Raw genomic sequence first — 20,271 nt, forward strand, 5'->3', positions numbered from 1 at the left:
CTGCGCCTATAATGAAGAAAACGCGCCTTCAAAACGCGACAGGAAGTCGCGTTTTCTACCAAGTCGCGTTTTACAGCCTGTTCAGAAACCAAAAACGCGCCTTCAAATACGCGACTTAAAGTCGCGTTTTCTCACGTAGTCGCGTTTTCAATGCTGCAAATTTTGTGAAGAAACGCGACTTCACAAAACGCACCTTGAGCCGCGTTTTCTTGAGCCGCGTTTTCTGAGCACTTTTTTTAAAAAAAAAAAAAGAAAAAATGCAGTTTCCTTGATTCTCTTTTTCTTCTTTTCCTCATATATTTTATTGTACCTTCAGTTTCTTATTGTGTATTTTTTATAGGTACATCACCAAAACAAGGGCTTGAAGTTACGGATCCCCATTTTGTTTTTTTAAGCCTTTGTTATCACTTTTGTTTCTCATTTTCCATTCTTAGGTTTATATGCTACGGTTATCACAATAGGAAACCACATGAAGCGATGAAGACAAGCGAACAACGTACCTTGAAGCTTCATATTCAATCACATCATAGGGGAGTATTACTTTCTTTATCTTGATTTTCCTTCTTACACATTGAGGACAATGTGCATGTTAAGTGTGGGGGGAAGAATTGAGATTATATACATTGTATGTGATTGACTTATTAGTTGCAAATATTGGACTTGTGTTAAAACTCAAAATTTTTCTACAATCTTGTCCAAAATTGCAAATTTGCCCCAAAAATTTTAAATTTTAAATTTTAAATTTCATCCAAAGAGGTAACAAAGTTCCATACCATTAGTAGTTCAAATTCCTTCTACATTTGAGATAAATATATGTGATTTGGAAACTTCTTTTCTCAATTAACTTGGAAATGACTATTATGTGATTATAATTTTTGCATTTGTAGGAAAGTATATCCTTTAAAGTGGACAAAATTATGCCTATATTTTTTTGCATATTTGATGAAATTTCTTCGCTTTATTTGATTTTATAAGTTAAGTGATAAATATGGTTAATAATTGCAATACTCTTCTCATGATTATGCTTTCAAGGGAATGTTATTATCTTTACTAAAAAATGAAAAATGAAAAAAAAAGATCTATTCTACTCCAATGATTCTTGTACTTAGTAACCGGGAGTCTTCATTTACAAATGTCGACTTTCGCGTAAAACAGTACTTGAATTAAGAGTATGCAAAGCAACTTGAGTATGTGAAGTGTTGAGTAACCGGTGATCTTCATCTAAAAATGTCGATTCTCGCATCAAAAGACACTTTCACAACTTAAGTAATATTTAGCTACGTTATATGAATAAATATCTGTTTAAGTAGAATAAAAAGATGATCATGAGTTTAGAAAGCATTTTATTGACCATATGAGTTACTTACTTGTAAGATTGGAAAAGGATGAGAAATTGAATTAAACTTGTTATAATTATGGTATAATTGGCTCTCCTTTACTTGATATTATGAGTACTTGAGGTTATTGAATGATTGCATAATAGTTATTTACTTTGTTTTGAGGAAATGAAGTTGAAATGCTACATATGTTTATTTTCAAATTTTGATCATTATTGGTTTGTATTTCTTATTGCTTGAGGACAAGCAATGGTTCAAGTGTGGGGGTATTTGACAAGAATATATTTTACGTATTTTTTAGTGTGTTTTATTAGTTAATTTTGGTTTGATTATTTAGTTTTATAACTAAAATAACTAAGGTTTTGGTAAAAAACTACATTTTATGTTAAAATGGCTAAACATTGCATTTTATGGATTTTTATGGTAAAAACTTCATATTTTGTAGGTTTAATGATTCAATCATCAATGAAGTATATTGAGAAGATATTTGGAGGATTGAAGATGGATTAAAGTGGTGAAAATAAAATATGAAGTGTAAAAGAAGAAATGCAATTTGAATCAAGAAATATCAGCTTTGACAACTCAGACACATTTTCATATTTTGACTATATCTGCAGCTATACATATTGGATTGAGATGATCTTTATACTATTTTGAAGCTAAGAGATAGATCTACATTTGGTATGAAGACATCAAAGTCCAATTCAGCCGTTTTCATAGTTCAAAAGTTGAAATACCGAAATTCAACTCAGCTGTCCAAAGTGGAAAATAGAGTTCTGACCAGTCTTTAGTATTTTGGTCATATCTCAGGCTACAAAGCTCTGATCTGGATGATTTTTAGAGCATTGGAAAGCTAACTCAAAGGGCTACAACTTTGGTGTTTTGCACAAAAGCCAGTTCAGCCTTTATGATAGAGAAAATCGCAGTTGAAGTAAGGACAAAGTGAATACGCGAGTACACAAAACGCGAGTTGTAACCGCGTTTTGTGTAGGCGCGTTTTCTGGCCGAAATTCTGCAATTTGCTCAGTCAATTCTCTTGTGTTCAGACTACTTTCCAGCTATAAGTTGCAAGAGAATTCGGTGCACATGCTTCAGAAGACAAAAGGGCAATAAAGATGGCTTATTTTCAAGTCAAAAACATTTGTTATTGACTATCTTAACAATTTCAGATTTGAGAACCCTTAGAGCAGCAAATTTGGACTAGAGAGGAGCTTATCATCAGCTTATATGCAGAGACATTTGAGGATGAAAAGAGATACGGGAGAAGCTTGAAGAGTGCAGAAATGTAGTTCTTCCATTTCCTTAGTGTAGGATAGTGTAGTAATTGTAGTTCATCCATTCTTGTATAATGGCTAGATTAGGATGAAAATGGAGATGAAGAAAGAGAAGTTGAAGCTCAAGTGACATGGGTTATCTCTTCTCCAATTCTTTATCTTTTGTATTGGATTCTTAAATATAGTTAATATGCAAGTTCTGGATTTTGTGTTTAATATGTGTCTTTAAAGTTTATGCCTAGAGTTATGGTTGAACTTGCTATATTTTGTTAATGATGTTTATTTGGTTATTTGGTCATATTATTTTGAGCAAGTTATTTATTACTTTTGGTTATCTAATCATATGATTAATTGGCCATTAATTATGATAATCTTAAGGTGTTAAGTTTGCAATGAAAATTGGAATTTAACACTAGTTCAAAGAAGTGATAAGCCTAGGGAGTACACTCACGAAAGTAGAGGTGCACCTATGTGGCTTAAGTGACTTGTTTCATGTAATTTCATAAAAGAAATGAACTTGTAATTAATTTCATAACCACGAGAGTAGGTATGGCTTAATTACAAGTATAGTTGATTCACTACGAAAGTAGGTTTCACATACATTAGGAAATTACGCCATAACTAATCAAGATAATAGCATTCACTTAACCGATAATCTCATTTGCAAGAGTAGTAAGGAATTCCATATCTCTAGGAGCTTTCTGGTGTTATTTTCTTAAATTTTATATTTGTGGTAGTCTAAATAATAAAGGAGTTTGAAAACATCGGTAATTGCATTCTTCCCTGTGGGATCGACCCGATATATACCCTAAACTACTAGTTGATCTGTATACTTGCAGTGAACGGGTGTAATTCGGTATTTTTTAGCTTGCACGTATGTAAAATACCCGTCAGATATCTTGTGAGTTTTGCAGTACATAAAAAATTAGATATGCGTCTAATGGATGTTGTTACTGCATATTTATATGAAAATCTTGAAAATGATATTTATATGAGAATCCCTGAAGGATTCAACATGCCTGAAGCATGCAAATCAACTGCTAAAGATATTTATTCTATTAAATTACAAAGGTCTTTGTATGGGTTCAAACAATCTGGACGTATGTAGTATAACCGCCTCAATGAATGTCTAACTAAAGAAAGTTATACCAATGATCTAATATGTCCATGTGTTTTTATCAAGAAAAATGGATCAAATTTTGTGATAATTGCGGTATATGTTGATGATCTAAATTTAATTGGAACTCCTGAAGAGATTCAAAATAGTGTTGAATATTTGATAAAAGAATTTGAGATAAAAAATTTTGGAAAGACAAAATTCTGGCTTGGTTTACAAATTGAGCATTTGAAAGGTGAAATTTTTGTTCACCAAACTGCTTATACCCAAAAGGTATTAAAACGATTTTATATGGATAAAGCACATATATTAAGTACCGCAATGATCGTCAGATCATTAGATCCTAATAAGAATTCTTTTAGACCACGAGAGAAAAATGAAGAGATATTTGGTCCTGAAGTACCATATCTCAGTGCAATTGGTGTACTAATGTATCTTACTAATTGTACAAGACCTAATATATCATTTGCAGTGAATTTATTAGCAAGATTTAGTTCCTTACCCACAAGACGACATTGGAATAGTATTACACATATTTTTCGCTATCTCCAAGGAACAATTGATTTTGGTTTATTTTATTCAAATAAATTCAAACCTGAATTGGTTGGTTATACTGATACTGGGAATTTATCTGACCCGCATAAAGCAAGATCTCAGACTGGTTATTTATTTACATATAGAGGCACAGTCATTTCTTGGCGATCTACAAAGCAATCACTAACCGCCACTTCATCGAATCATGCTGAAATAATAGTAATTCATGAAGTCAGTCGAGAATGTGTTTGGTTAAGATCAATGACCCACTATATTCGAAAGAGTTGTGAGTTATTCTCCGAAAAAGAAAATTCTCCAACTACATTATATGAAAATAATGCAACTTGTATAGCTCAATTGAAAGGAGATAGGACAAAACACATTTCACCAAAATTCTTTTTTACTCATGATTTGTAAAAGAATGGTGAAATTGATGTGCAACAAATCCGATCAGATAATAATTTGGCAGATTTATTTATCAAGACATTACCAACTGCGACATTTGAGAAATTGGTGAAGAGTATTGGAATGCGACAATTAAAAGATCTAAAATGACGTTTGCATCAGGGGGAGAAATTATTACACAAGAATAATGTACTCTTTTTCCTTCACTAGGGTTTTTGGTCCCACTGGGTTTTTTCCTAGTAAGGTTTTAATGAGGCATATTCTTTGTGTAATGGACATCCAAGAGGGAGTGTTATGAAATAACAAAAAAAATATGAATGTCCCTTTGTATTTCCAAGGGGATTAATTCATGATTTTATGGCTACATTATGTATAGAAGTTACAATCCATAAATCTATTCATGTAGTGGAAAAACCGTTTCATAAGTTTCTTCATATTATTGTAGTAGTGGGTGTTTAATATGATTTATGTATCTTTGATCTTGTAATACCTATATATAGAGGTACATTGACACCCTTTGGGAGCACTTTCGTATTTTGTTGGAATACAAGAATATCACTCTCCATTTCTCTACTTCTTTCTCCAATATTTCACTTGATATTATAGTAGCTTATTTTATTAGTTTTATAACAAAAAACCCTTTCTTAAATATTTTTTCTTGCGAAGTCAATAAGTATAATATGGCACGGTTTTGATCACTTAGGATTCGTTTGGTTCACGGACCAAATAAAATGGGATGACTCATGCTCGAATTATTAATCCTGAATTGAGTCATTTTCAAATAAATAATATAAGTTATCTAGTGTTTGATTGGTTATAAATTGGACAGGATATGTTGGGAAATAATCTTATCCCGTGTTTGGTTGGAAATTGGATGAGAAAAGATTACCATTTTAATGACCAAAGTACCCCTTAATTTGTAGAATTCTTTTTAATAAAATAATTTAATATTTTAAAAATATTAATAATTTATTATTAAAAAAATAATTTAATAAAAAATTTCATATTTATAACTTTTATTAAAATAGAGTAGTTTGAAACTTTAGAATTATAAAGTAAATCATGCGTTTTAATATATAAAAATTTGCATTCACTCAAACTCAACCCATTCGGGTTCTTAAAAATACATTTTTGACCAAGTTTTTGAATCTAAATTTGAAATTCAATTAAATAATGGGCTGAGCTTTGCTAAGGTAGGGTTAAATCGATTAAAACCTAACCCATTTAAGAGTTTTAAATGAGCGAACTCAATCTAATATAGAAGATTTTTCTTTGGACCGAGTTTGAGTTTATTGAAGTCCTCATTCGCAAAGGCCAATTGATAAGGTTATATATTTATATAGAATTTGGTTTAGAAAATAAGCTTAGTAAGGATAATTTAGTCCAAGGGCAATATAGTCCTTCTATTATGATGTTAGTATGGCAAATTAGTCAAAAAATTTAAATTAATTAATAGGGGTAAATTAGTCAAAATTTTAAAATAATAAATAGGAGCAAATTAGTCAAAAAATTATTCGTGCTCCGAGTCTTGATTATTCCTCAACTAGATAAAAGGATTTAGCCTTGCCGCATAATCACAAAGCAATTGAAGGCTTTCGATGGAATAGAATTTAGTTGATGGAAGAGGAAAAAGCCATGAATCTTTGACTAATGTTACGAAGAAGAAAAGAAAGACAAAAGTTTCCAAGCTAAAAGACCCAGCCCTAGTCTATTCTTGTTTTCTTTTAAAGCTCCGCCGCCGTCCTCTAGCTAGCCGAATTAGAGGTTGTTTCTCAAACGAATTGCTTCCTTATTTCCCTCCTTGAATTGCTGCCAAAAGTCGTCTTTGACTTTGTTTTCTTATTCCCGCAAGTTCAGAATTTGTTCCCAGAGAAAGGCGGTAGTTCCACGGATAGGACCCGTGGTCCGTCTTTTTCACGCAGCTCTGTATTATTTGGCGTGGGCAAGCTATAGAATGTCTAGTCTTCTGAAATTTGCCTCTTCTTGTCACTTTTAACACCACTCGTCTGCCAATAACACAAATACCAAATCTGAGCAGAAATCCAGTGTCTTGCACAATAAATGACCAAAATTAAGATCAAATACCAACGAATAAAACACACAATTATATCACTATCAAAGAGGGAATGGAACACATTGTACTGACAGTAGACATTTTGTGGCAGATATGAAAATCTAGAAACCACTTTCAGCTCAAGAAGGAAAGGAAATGTCCAGGAACAATGGCAAGCAAAGCAGTGCAAGAATGGCAAGAATATAGAGTAGTGCAAAGAGGGGAAGATGGGGAAACATGGAAAGATAAGGAGAATTCTGAGGTTGAGGTCAAGTGGAAACCACCTACAAATGGTTTCATTATGTTAAACATTGATGCAACTTTGGATAAGAAACAAGAGAAGGCTGGTTGGGGAATTGTAACAAGGAATGAACATGGAGAAGCAGTATGCACTTAAGCTGGAAATGAAAGCAAGAACAGTAAGGCTGAGATTGAAGAAGCGTTGCAATCAGAACTGCATTGACGAAGGCCAATTAGGAAGGTTGGAGGAAAGTTATAGTCCAATCAGATTGCAAAAATATGGTGGACAGGATTGCAGAGAGTGGTACACTTGATCTTGTGATAGGAACAATAGTTGAGGACATATTTAGTTTTATACAAAGTTTCAATAAATGACATCTTTCCTTTATCAAGAGGGAAGGTAACTATATTAGTCATCATTTAGCAAAATTTGCCATAAACCTGGTTAAGGAAGTCTGTTAAAGGGATTCTTTCCCTCCCTGGTTAATCAACTTAGCCAGAAATGAAGTAGGAGCAATTGCTCCATCCTTGTAATCCTTTGTGTTTGAAATACAAAGCTATTATTGTTCGGTAAAAAGAAAAACTTAGTTAACTCAATTAATTGAAAATTTTATGTCTATAGTTAACAATAGAACATTTTGAAAGACTACATACAACCTAGATTCTTTGTTGCATTCAGAGAAAGAAAAGGTCCAACCCCCATTAATATACCATGTGTTTTAGTCATTTTTTATTGAAAAAGAAAAAGAAAAAGAAAGCCATATTGAAGGTGACAGATTGTGATATTACTAGGCTATGGAAGTTGGCATTCAGCAACGTGTTTGCATTAAGAATAGGATAAATTACCTTTTACTTCCGTGGTTTGGTGTTTTATGACATAACTTCCCTATGACTTAAAAATTTATATATACTCTTCTCATGATTTGGGTTAATGTGTCACTATTAGTTTTTTGTCCAAACAAACAGCCAATAATAAAAAACAAATTTAAACTAATAAAAAGATAAATTTACTCTTTCATTACTTCTTTTTTTCGTCTAAACATAAAAAAGAAGAAATTAAAATAAAAAATAGATAATAAGAACTAGAAAATATCATTAAAATTTTGGTTTAAAAACATATAATGATATTTGTGGTCAAAAAAGGTTTGATATTTTTTGTTTCTTATTTATTTATTTTATGTTCCTATTCCATCTTTTTGGTTTCTTATTTATTTTTTTATTTCCCTTTCATCTCTTTGGTATTTGGAGAAAATTAAGATTTTATAGGTTAAAGTATAGATTTTCAAAATCATCTATTCTCTTCCCCAAAAAAAAAGAGAGAGAGAGAGAGAGTGAGAGAAAGAAAAGGAAAAAAGGAAAAAAAAAGTGAAAGGATGAACTGTCAATTTATTAGTTGACTTTGATATTTTATTATTGATCATTAATTTTAACAAAAAAACTAATAGTAACACTTCAACCCAAACTATGAGAAAATTATATATAAATTTTTTGTTCATAAGGGGGTTGCATGGTAAAATACCATACCACACCACGGGGAAGGGGATAATAGGTAATTTATCCTTAAAAATATAGTAGTGGTTAAGCATACAAAACAAGGATATGACTCTGCAGCTATATTCATGTAATCTAAATTTTGGCTGGGATATGAGAATTCACATTCACTTTCACACTTTGTATTTATGGTTACTGGGATACCAGGAAATAGCAGAACAATCCCTACATTGATTCATTTACTTGGTCTGACATATGCTCTATTTATAGGTTCAAAGAATCTGCATGGAGTTTGGTACTGCTTCAGGGGTCAGGAACATGGATAGACACAATTATGACACAAGATTTGAGTCTGGTTGCCATATTTTCACAAGAAAAGGTCCATTTTGCATCTGATCTTTTAAAACCAGTCCATGAGGCTTGCATTATAAACACATAATTCAGTAATCTGTGAGATACTGAGACAGCCTCCGAATAGACCAAAAGCTGTGTCCACAAGATGCTTAATAGAAAAACAAAATGCCAGAACAGGATCGGCTATCTCCAGGTAGCATTACATAGAAGAGTTTCGAACAGAATTTGATGCACTAATAATGACACAATCTCAGCAGCCTCAGCAACCTGTTAAGAACATTGAACAAACATCATTAGATACGTTGAAATGAAAATGATAAACAAAAAAGAGAAGAAAAATGTCACCACAATAAATAGTAGAACAACTAGAAACTGGTTTTCCAACATAAATCAGACCAGTAAATCCATTTTCCTTTTCCTGGTCCAAGAACTTCCACAAGAAAAAGACTTCAGGCCTCCAAATATGTATTTATATGCTCTATGGTGAACAAGTTCCTGCTACATGACAATTAAAGACGAAATTTGCCATCCTAAACGCAGCAATTGTTTAACACCAAAACACATGCAATTTGCTGTAACAGAGTGGAAAACTAAGTTACTCGGGCTTGGGTATGAAAGTCAGATATGGGTATGTGTCTAAGTGTCTAGTTCTTTAATCATCTAAAATCAGGATAAAGGGGCACTTCTAAAGAGTCGGATACTGGTACTTAGGTATGATGGACATTCTAGGAAATATACAAATTATGTACATCGATTGTTGTTTACTTATATACGAGCAGGGCACTTTTCCTTGGGAGCTTGTTAGATTTCATTTATACAAGGGAAATTCAGAATTTTAGATAGGTCTTCTTTCTCTCTAACATGAAAGTCCTAAAGTTTTCCACTTCACTTTACTTCTCTCGTCCCCCTTCACCATCAACATCCACTGACAAAAAAGAAAGACCAGTACCAGTGTCAAGTTATGTCGACGCGGGTACATTGGGGTACAACAAAGAGCCGGAGTAACATAGGTGGAAAGGTGATTTTCAGGTAGCTAATCTGTTAGTGTCACCAGTTTGACAAGCATGGTGCAGCTTATACCCATTATGGCAACAATGGCTTTCACCCTGACAAAATTATACATAACTTGATGACTATGTCTTGGAAAATCTTTTGCATTGCTCAGGCTTCCAAGAAAGATAGATGGTGAGAGACTGAGAGTGATAGCTGGAAATTTCAATCACTTAATAAAGCTCACTTCTCTCTTCCTTTCTACCTGGCACATTAGAATCAACTTTCCATTCCATGGAACTGGTCATGAAAAAGTTAATGTGTGTTAGGAACCAAATATACCCCTCATCTCAACACACATTATTTATATCTACAGCCAAGCCCCACAAAAACTTTGGTTTTAAGAGGACAGAAAGCAAACTCCTACAAAAACAGTTTCAAGATTATAATCGTGTTTGAAGTTACTGATGACAAGAATGATAAAATTCAGCTACAGCTTTGCCGAGTAATGTCATCAGAAAAACCACTTCTAACAGGCTTGAGTATCATTCTTCAATGCAAGTATAGATACCAAACCAGTAACATGCCAACTTGCACTCACAGCAGTTTTGTTACCAGCAGTTAGCCAGTAGGGTTTCAGACTTCAATCACAGTATGAGAGCTGCGAAAACACTATGCAATGAAAGTTGCTAATAAGCAACTGTTAAGAATTGAACTTTGTTCCAACCTCGAAAGGAAAAGATATCAGAAACTATAATACTCAACAACTGTTATTTGCCTATATCTCTCTCTGCCCCTAACTCAAGCATACTTCCCATTCAACTGTAGTTCAAACTCAATAAAAGCCCAGATTCCCAGGACTACAGCTTATTGTTAAATGTGAGTATTATCCTCAGCTATCTTTTCTGTGGAAAAGATGTTTAATCAGATTCTTTCCTAGCTGGGGATACAATGTATCTCTACATGCCCCTTGGAAGAGAGCTTTTGGCTACAAACCTCAATAGGCCACAATTGTTTTCCAGCTTAGCTCCACCACATGGATAATTTCCTATTTCTTTTTTTTTTCAAGTCCTTTTGCCCAGTATCAAGTGAAAAATGAGGCTCATAGAAGCAATGAAAGCTGTAACTGGGCAAATCTTGGTGGTATTGACCAGAACCAACTACTAAAGCACCCCAAATCCCATGGTTTTTTCTTCATGCGAGCAGTTGCACTTATAGCCAGTTTGTCACACATCACATAGTCTACTCACTTAATACAACTAAAAAGCAGTCACGAAACACAACTGCTCTTAGTAAAAAAAGAAGCCATCCATTTAGCTTGATGATTTCATAAGGTTCAGACTGATGCTTTGACAGAATTTGGTAAACATCAGGTACAAATGAAAATACCTAGACAGAAACCTGATGTACTGCAGGTGAACATTTATTATCTAGTACAAAGGCACTACATTTGCAATCTTTTCCATTTTTCCATTACAACAGAATGATTAGCTTCAATACTTCTGAGGTACAAAATTACCAAAATTTGTTCAGTTGACAACAGAAAACTAATCAGGCCATTATAGTTAGCACATCTAGATACAACTTTGGGAGTTAGAACATTCAAAGGTATCAAAAAGCTAAACACAGATCCACACAAAGCAAAGGAACTAAAAAGTTCTCTCGCTGAGTATGTCTGAGCTGCAACAGAGCAAATACATCCTAAAACAAGTACATAAACGTTGTCTCTAAAGTGGCACTATTCTTTGCCTGCCAACTGAAGCAAAACTCCAACCAACAAAAGTAAGGTACAAAAGAAGGATATAAGCTTTATCACAAAGAACCACATAAATGAGCAATGCAACACTCTTGAGTCTTGACAGATACAGAAATTCACTGAGAAACTCATAAACTTGAATTAAACCACATTCGATTGAAGAAAACGTAAATAACCAATTACAAAACTAAAACAAGAAAAATCCTTGATTAATACTCTCTCTGTTCCATTGACACTGTCATATTTTCCTATTTGTAACTTACAAAAATTGGCTAACACATTTGCATTCAATTCCTCCATTTACCGTTCAAACACTCCCTAAAAGTCCAATGCATGTGTCTTTTCATGAGCCCACAGATTATTACAAACGAAACTAAGACAACTTGTTTTGTAGTACGCGCTAGTTGGCATTAAGAAACTAAAAGCCATCAAGTGTTCTGATGCACGCGCTAGTTGGCAATCACATCTGCGATTGGACAAACATCTTGGCTCCACAATTCTTAATGTCTTAGTACAACACTTCAAGCTCTTCACGGGGGTGAAACGAGAAACTACAGCATCAATTTTCAAATTCTATCCACTCTTCATAAAAATTACAATTCCCGAAGTGCAATAAATTTTATGGGATGAAGCGAGTAATTCTCAATAGCAGACCAAAACTGTCATTAAATTGTCTATTATAAGAGTCATTAGCTCATAAATTGCAAGCACTTCAACCAAAAATTACATTTCTATGCCAAAAACCCCATTCAGAGATAACCTTAAGACTGTCAAAACATAGAGATTATAAATCGTAAAGACTGTCAATTTAAAAAACTAAAGCAAACCCACTTAACAAAACCTATCCAACCGTCACCCAAGAAAACAAAATTTTATGTACTTTCCCTAAGATTAAACCAAATAAAACTTGAAACCCAGAAAAATGTCAAAAAGCCTCCAAAAAAATCCCAGGTAAAATCATCCAAAATAAAACTCAAAGAAAAAACTAAAAAATAATTACCTTGTTTTTGTTGGGCTTCGGCTTCCCGGATCTTCTGCATCCGTTCCATGACAAGCTCGTACTCGCACTTCTTACCTGCTTGATTGATTAACAAATTGATAAGACCGAAACAAGTAATCTATGTGCATATGCCGCTCATATGCTCTGCCTAATCAATTATAAATGTAAACAAAATTCACCGCTCGAGGTGAAGCAAAAATCAAGAGTCGGCCTTGTTTGAATTCCCATTTCTTCCCAAAAAATTTTACACTTTGCGTTAATGCGTCTTTCAATCACTTTTTTTTACCTCATGTGTATCGTATAGTTACAATCCATTTTTTCACAAAAACTCCAGAAAATAGTAGTATCAATTTGCGATCCCAAAAGCAGCAGTCAAAATGACTGCTGCACTGTCCCACTCACATCGGTTGAGCTGAAGGAACTACAATTACACAGTCAAAATGACTGAAGCTCTAATAGAAAGGCCGCCAGAGTTGCTCCAAATTAACCGGTCCATATCCGCTGCTAGTACAGCAATGATACTGAAAGATGAAGTTGCAATCTTGCTGCTGCTAGTCTTCTCATTGAAATTAATAATGTCTTAGTATCCACAGAATTTTCTCAAGTACCCCACAGCTTTCTCTTCACAGACTCGACCACAATTACCATGGTCCCCCCAGCTCTCTATTGGACTCTTTTCTCATGGCAGCCGGCTGCCAACCAGGGTGATAGACTGATAAACCCAAGAATCTTTTTCTATTTTGCTAACTTCCAAGAAATAATTTCAAGCAGGAATTTGTCCCTTTCTTTACCTGCCTCCAAAAGAAATTATAGAAATTATTCTTTGGAGTATGGGAGTATAGTATAGTTTGAATCAGTCTAAAGACTTGACTTTTCCGACTTGGCAAGTCCACGCAGGAGTTTACAGTGACGGAGCCATCCTCACTTCATTTTCCAAGGACCAATAATTCCTCCCACCTCATCCTGCAAATCCTACACCAGCTTTAAACCGATCATCTCCATCGATGTAGGAGTAATCTGTGTGTTTTGGGGTACCCTCTTAATTTTGCTCCAATGTTTACTCTTCTTGTATACCTTTCCTTTCTCTTCAATCTCTTGTTCATCATCACTTCCAGCGGTACTCCGCCTTACAGCCCCACAGATTACATCCTGATCATTTGCGGATCATCCTCAAACGCAAACTCTACCGATGGCCGGAACTGGTACGGCGACGCCGGCTCAAAATTCACCCCTAAAGACATGGCGAATATATCATCAGCTGTCACAGCCACCGACCAAGGCCCTTCGGTACCTTATTTAACTGCCCGTATCATTCGTTCTAATTTCTCCTATACCTTCCCTGTCTCCCCCGGCAAAAAGTTCGTCCGCCTTTACTTCTACCCGGCCTCCTACTCCAGCGACTTCAACGCAACTGAATCTTTCTTCTCTGTCATGGCTAATAACTACACCCTTCTGAGCAACTTTAGCGCATTTTTAACAGTTCCTGCCGGGGACGATTCACCTGCCTACGTCGTTAAAGAATTCATCGTTAATGTTCAGGCTATGAATCAATTCCTCAACGTTACCTTTTTGCCCTCTACGCAGTCCTATGCGTTCATTAATGGAATTGAAGTTGTTTCAACCCCGGACGGACTCTACATGGGCAACCATGATACGTCCAGTAATCCCCTCAAATTCGTGAATGATCTCAACAATCCGTTCGAGTTTGATCAAAACGACACTGCCTTCGAAGCTCTTTACAGGCTTAACGTCGGAGGACAAGCTGTTTCTGCGTTAGATGATAGTGGGATGTTCCGAGCGTGGGCTTCCGATGACAACTTCACCTGGGGCGGAGATCAAGGGAATCCATTGAGCATTAATCAAATTGCTGTCAAGTACACTCCGCAAACCCCAAATTACACTGCGCCAGCGATAGTTTATGCTACCGCAAGGGCGATGGGCAACTTTAGCACCCGCTTCAACTTGAGCTGGATGTTCTCTGTTGATTCTGGATTTGATTATCTCCTGAGGTTGCATTTTTGCGAGATTAACCCTGATTTGATTACACAAGAGAACCAACGGGTGTTCACGATATTCATCAGTAACAAAACAGCTGAGCCAGAGGCTGATATTATATCTTGGACCGGCGGCCCCGGAATCCCGATTTTCAGAGACTACGTCGTGTTCGTTCCACACCCACAGGATGGTCGCCCGAGCAAGCAAGGCTTGTTTCTTGCTCTGCACCCAAATCTCGACGTCAAGCCGAAGTATGCTGATGCAATCTTGAATGGTTTAGAATTGTTCAAATTGAACAACAGCGACGGCAGTCTTGCCGGGACCAATCCTGATCCGGCGGCGGGTCCCAATTCCCTGATGCCCAACAGCAAGTCACCGAAAAAGAGGAGAGGTGTAAAATCTGTACTTTTTCCTATCGTGGGAGGGGTGGTCGGAGGGGCTGCCTTGGTTTTGATCATCGGTTTCTTTATTTCCCGGCGGCTAAGGAGACGGGTAAAAGATTTTGACCAGAAAAGTGCTTCAAAGTCATCCGGGGTCCAACTTTCAACCACGTCCAGGTCATCAAAGACAACAAGTGCATCAAGGTCTTCGTCACTGCCGCTAGATCTTTGCCGAAGATTTTCCCTGGAGGAGATCATCTTTGCTACGGCCAACTTCGATGCTAAGTTTGTGATCGGAACCGGAGGATTCGGAAACGTGTACAAAGGGTACATCGACAATAGTCTAATCACAGTTGCTATTAAGCGATTAAATCCTTCGTCAAGTCAAGGGGTCCGCGAATTTCGAACCGAGATCGAGATGCTGTCGAATCTAAGGCATCTTCATCTGGTATCCCTGATAGGTTACTGTGACGAGAAGGGAGAGATGATCTTGGTTTATGATTACATGGCCAATGGCACCCTTCGCGACCACCTCTACAAAACAGATAATCCACCCCTCCCGTGGAAGCAACGGCTTCAGATTTGCATCGGCGCAGCCAGAGGGTTGCATTATCTCCACACCGGCGCCAAGCACAATATCATCCACCGGGACGTCAAGTCAACCAACATATTGCTGGACGAGAAATGGGTGGCTAAGGTTTCGGATTTCGGTCTGTCCAAGCTAGGCCCCAGCGGTGGAATCCACAGCCATGTCAGCACGCAGGTGAAGGGGAGTTTCGGCTACGTAGATCCGGAGTATTACAAGAGACAGCAGTTGACGGACAAGTCGGACGTGTACTCGTTCGGGGTGGTTTTGCTCGAAGTGCTGTGTGGACGGGGAGCCATTATTCCGAACTTGCCCAAGGAGCAGGTGAATTTGGCGGAGTGGGGCAAGAGGTATTACGCAAAAGGGATCATCCACCAAACTGTAGACCCTCACATGAAGGGCGAGATTGCTCCCGAGTGTTTGAGGAGCTTTGCTGAAACGGCGATCAACTGTTTGAAAGATCAGGGGATTGAACGACCCGGAATGAATGATGTAGTTTGGAGCCTCGAATTCGCGTTGCAGCTTCAGGAGGCGGCTGAAAATGAGAGTGGTCGACGTCCATTTGCTTTCCGTATGCATGGGTTGGGAAGAGATGAGCAAGCTACAACTGAGGATGACGAGGATGTGTTCTCAGACTCGGGAGTTGAGAAAGATTCTGCCGCCATGATGAAGAGCCGTAGTATTACGACCGGGACATTCACGGCCAGTAGTGACATGTTAAAGTCTGATAATGTTTTCTCCGAGATCATGAATCCCACCGGCAGGTGAGGATTGTAATCAACAGATTAAACCTCAAAAAATGCACTTGGGATCCTCGGTGACATGTTTTCTATGCCAATCCAATGCCACCTATAGTATTGCGCCAAGTGTCCTGTTATTATTTACACTAGTATTAAAAAATGTACGTGGGATATTCATGTCTCAGGAGTCTAGCGTGCTATGTCCTTGTGCTATTTTTTTATTTTTTTTTGGTCTGTATTGGGCAACCTATTTGTAATGTCAAGATAGTATATTTTTGGAAATGTAATATTAATTAAGGAAAGTAAATAAATATTGGGAGTGTTTTTGAAAATGTAAAATCAATTAAAAAAAGTAAATAAATACGATAGAAGGTTAGTAAGATTAGATGGGAAAAGTATTAAATGCAATGGAAGGTGATAATTCATGCCTTAGGAGTCTAGCGTGCTATGTCCTTGTGCATTTTTTTTTTTTTGTATTGTGCAACCACTAAGATTTGACAAAAAAAAAAACCATTAAGATATATTTGTGGTGTTAAAATATATTTTTGAAAATGTAAAATTAATTAAGGAAGGTATATAAATATGAGGGAGTATTTTTGGAGATGTATGATTAATTAGGAAGAGTAAATAAATACAAGAAATGCTTGGTAAGATTAGATGAGAAAAGTATTAAATGCAAGGGAAAGTAATAGCTATTAGTATGCGTATATACATGATAGGTTAGCTGAATTTTAAATATCTTAATAAAATAAAAGTACCTAATGGATATGGGTATCCATTAAAAAAAACCCTTTCTTAAATATTTTTTCTTGCGAAGTCAATAAGTATAATATGGCGCGGTTTTGATCTCTTAGGATTCGTTTGGTTCATGGACCAAATAAGACGGGATGACTCATGCTCGAATTATTAATCCTGAATTGAGTCATTTTCAAATAAATAATCTAAGTTATCTAGTGTTTGATTGGTTATAAATTGGATAGGATATGTTGGGAAATAATCCTATCACGTGTTTGATTGGAAATTGGATGAGGTAAGATTACTATTTTAATGACCAAAGCACTCCTTAATTTGTAGAATTCTTTTTAATAAAATAATTTAATATTTTTATAAAATATTAATAATTTAATATTAAAAAATAATTTAATAAAAAATTTCATATTTATAACTTTTATTAAAATAGAGTAGTTTGAAACTTTAGAATTATAAAGTAAATCATGGGTTTTAATATATAAAAATTTGCATTCACTCAAACTCAACCCATTCGGGTTCTTAAAAATAGATTTTTGAGCAAGTTTTTGAACAGAAATTTGAAATTCAATTAAATAATGGGCTGAGCTTTGCTAAGTTAGGGTTAAATCGATTAAAACCTGACCCATTTAAGAGTTTTAAATGAGTCGAACTCAATCTAATATAGAAGATATTTCTTTGGACCGAGTTTGAGTTTATTGAAGTCCTTATTCACAAAGGCCAATTGATAAGGTTATACATTTATATAGAATTTGGTTTAGAAAATAAGCTTAGTAAGGATAATTTAGTCCAAGGGCAATGTAGTCCTTCTATTATGATATTAGTATGGCAAATTAGTCAAAAAATTTAAATTAATTAATAGGGGTAAATTAGTCAAAAAATTTCAAATAATTGGTAGGGGCTAATTAGTCCATTTATTATCATATTATTATGTGAGAGTATGGTTATATAATAGTTAGTATGAATTTGTATCACCCATAAGGGCAAATTAGTCTAAATATATTATATTGGTAGTAGGAGTAAATTAGTCAAAAACTTTAAAATTAATTAGTTGGGGCAAATTAGTCCATTCATTTTATATTATCATGTGGGAGTAGGGTAATTTAATTATAAGAGTATAAATTTATATTTTTTGTAAGAGTTTTTTTGTAAGAGTTAATTAGTCTAAAATTTGATCATCCTATTTGTTAGTTATCCCAGGATAACTAATATCACCTCCCCCATTTGATTATTTTATCCCATAAATAGGGGATTAGTTCAGTTAAGTAAGATGTGTCATCCTATATATAAAATGTAATCAAACATGAGATAACACATGATAATTAATCCAATTCTGTATCATTCTATGAACTAAACAAGTCCTTAGTACTTTGATAACTTCAAGGACTCTGGTCGAAATTTATATTTGGACACAATTGACCCCATAAAAATAAATCTATACTGGATGCAAATGTGCCCTTAGAATTTGTAAAATTGTGTGACTCTGCCATCATAGGAAAATATTGATAAGATGGGTAACATTGGAACAAATTTTGAGTTCTCAAGGGAAAAAAATAACACTTGAGGTTATTAATGGACATGAAATGATAATTTGGATTGCATTTTTCTGAATTTTTTGTAAAAAAATTATTATAACGATTTGATATATGTGAAGTAAAAAGATAATTGAAAAATGCGTTCAGAAAAACGTAACAATTTTTTTTTCCAAAAATTGCTTTCCAAACAAGACCTAAAGGCATTTATTGAAGGAAAAATTTCACCAACGATTTTGTGTAGCAATTGGATAATTGACATATTTAGAAGAAGCAATCCTAAACAATTATCCATACATACAGTATATATATAAGGAGAGAACAGGGTTGGTGTAAATTTTTTCGGTTACTTTTTGTAAATCCTATGTTATCCTTCAAATAAAGGGCAAAATGGTATTACCATCTCCCAAAAATAAACACACACACACACATATATATATATATCTCCCATTTTGTAAGTCTAAAAAAACTTCTAATATGGTAATAATGGCCAATAACTTTTTATCAAAAAAAGAAATCGAAAAACAAATTATTTTCATTCATATATCTAAAATAAATCCTCAATAACTACCAATAACTTTATTAACTTTCTCTCTAAAAATTTACTTATTTTAAATGTGTACACACATAGAATGTGCCCTTGTCACTAGTTCAGTATAATACTTTGCATGAGGATATGCATGTTTTCCGTTGAAATGTCATAAATGAATGGCTATTGAGTAGGGATATTAATTAGTTATTTGCTATTTAAGATACACAAATTGCTACTATTGTATCTACTATTCTATTTATTTCTTTGACATTGCTTGATAATTCATTTCAACATTTAAAACTTAATATATTACCTTAACATATTCAAACGTGTTTTTGAATTGTCTAGATAAAACTTACTCCAAAATATAAGTGATAAATTGTTCATTTATTACTTAATGCAGAATATGTTTAAATGTTAGGATTTCAGTACTCAACAAATCAATAATTTAATGGATTCAAATTTCAAAACTTTAAATTTCAAATTTTAGATTTTATTTTTATCAAATGCACCGTGTCCATTTTCAATATTTTCTTCAGTTATTGATTTTTTTTAATGTGTTCATAAAGGCAGGGTCTCTAGAGATGACAGTGTGCCACACTGCCACCCAACATGGCATGGCTGATCCATCACTTTCGTATTTGGGGTCCGCATCAGATGAATCTAATTCTTTCTCTGAGTGATAAAAATTTGTTTGGAGAGTTTTTCCTAACTTTTGACACTTTGATTTTTAGTTTCCTTTCAATTCTAACATTAGTTATGAAAATAACCCACATATGTTCTCTTGAAAAACCTTTTCGAATCCATTTGGATTAGTTGTTTTTTAAGGTGTTTTTGAAATATTTTACTGTAGTAATGTATACGAAAATTTTTTACTGTAGATGTTGTTTGTGGTGTTTTTGGAGGAATTTTTGAAATCTATTTTGGGGTACCTTTTAAATTAAAAAATATTTTAGAGTGCTTTTTAAAAATTAATACTACCACTTACAACCATCACCACCCCTACCTACAACAGCCACCACCCTCTCCCTCTTCCCCCTCCTCCCTTTTCCTTCTCCCTCTCCTTCCTCCTACTCTTTTCCCCTTCCCTCTTCCTCCTCCCCTCCCCTTCCCCCCAACCCCACGCCCTTCCTTCCCCCTCCCCTCCCCTTTTCCCGACCCCATCACGATTTAGTCCAGGCCAGATCAGGGGGCAGGGGGTGGCGGGG

The 20,271-nt window shown here is 35.0% G+C and overlaps 1 protein-coding gene across 1 annotated transcript; it reads left to right on the forward strand.

The window, feature by feature from the left end:
* The first annotated feature begins 13,133 nt into the window (after nucleotides 1-13,133).
* Nucleotides 13,134-16,576, forward strand: LOC113753973 (receptor-like protein kinase FERONIA). The gene has a single exon (XM_027298255.1). The coding sequence runs from the start codon at nucleotides 13,605-13,607 to the stop codon at nucleotides 16,278-16,280; it is 2,676 nt and encodes an 891-aa protein (XP_027154056.1). The 5' UTR covers nucleotides 13,134-13,604; the 3' UTR covers nucleotides 16,281-16,576.
* Nucleotides 16,577-20,271: the final 3,695 nt, after the last annotated feature.

This window comes from Coffea eugenioides, chromosome 11 (genome assembly GCF_003713205.1).
Source record: "Coffea eugenioides isolate CCC68of chromosome 11, Ceug_1.0, whole genome shotgun sequence".
Taxonomy (NCBI): domain Eukaryota; kingdom Viridiplantae; phylum Streptophyta; class Magnoliopsida; order Gentianales; family Rubiaceae; genus Coffea; species Coffea eugenioides.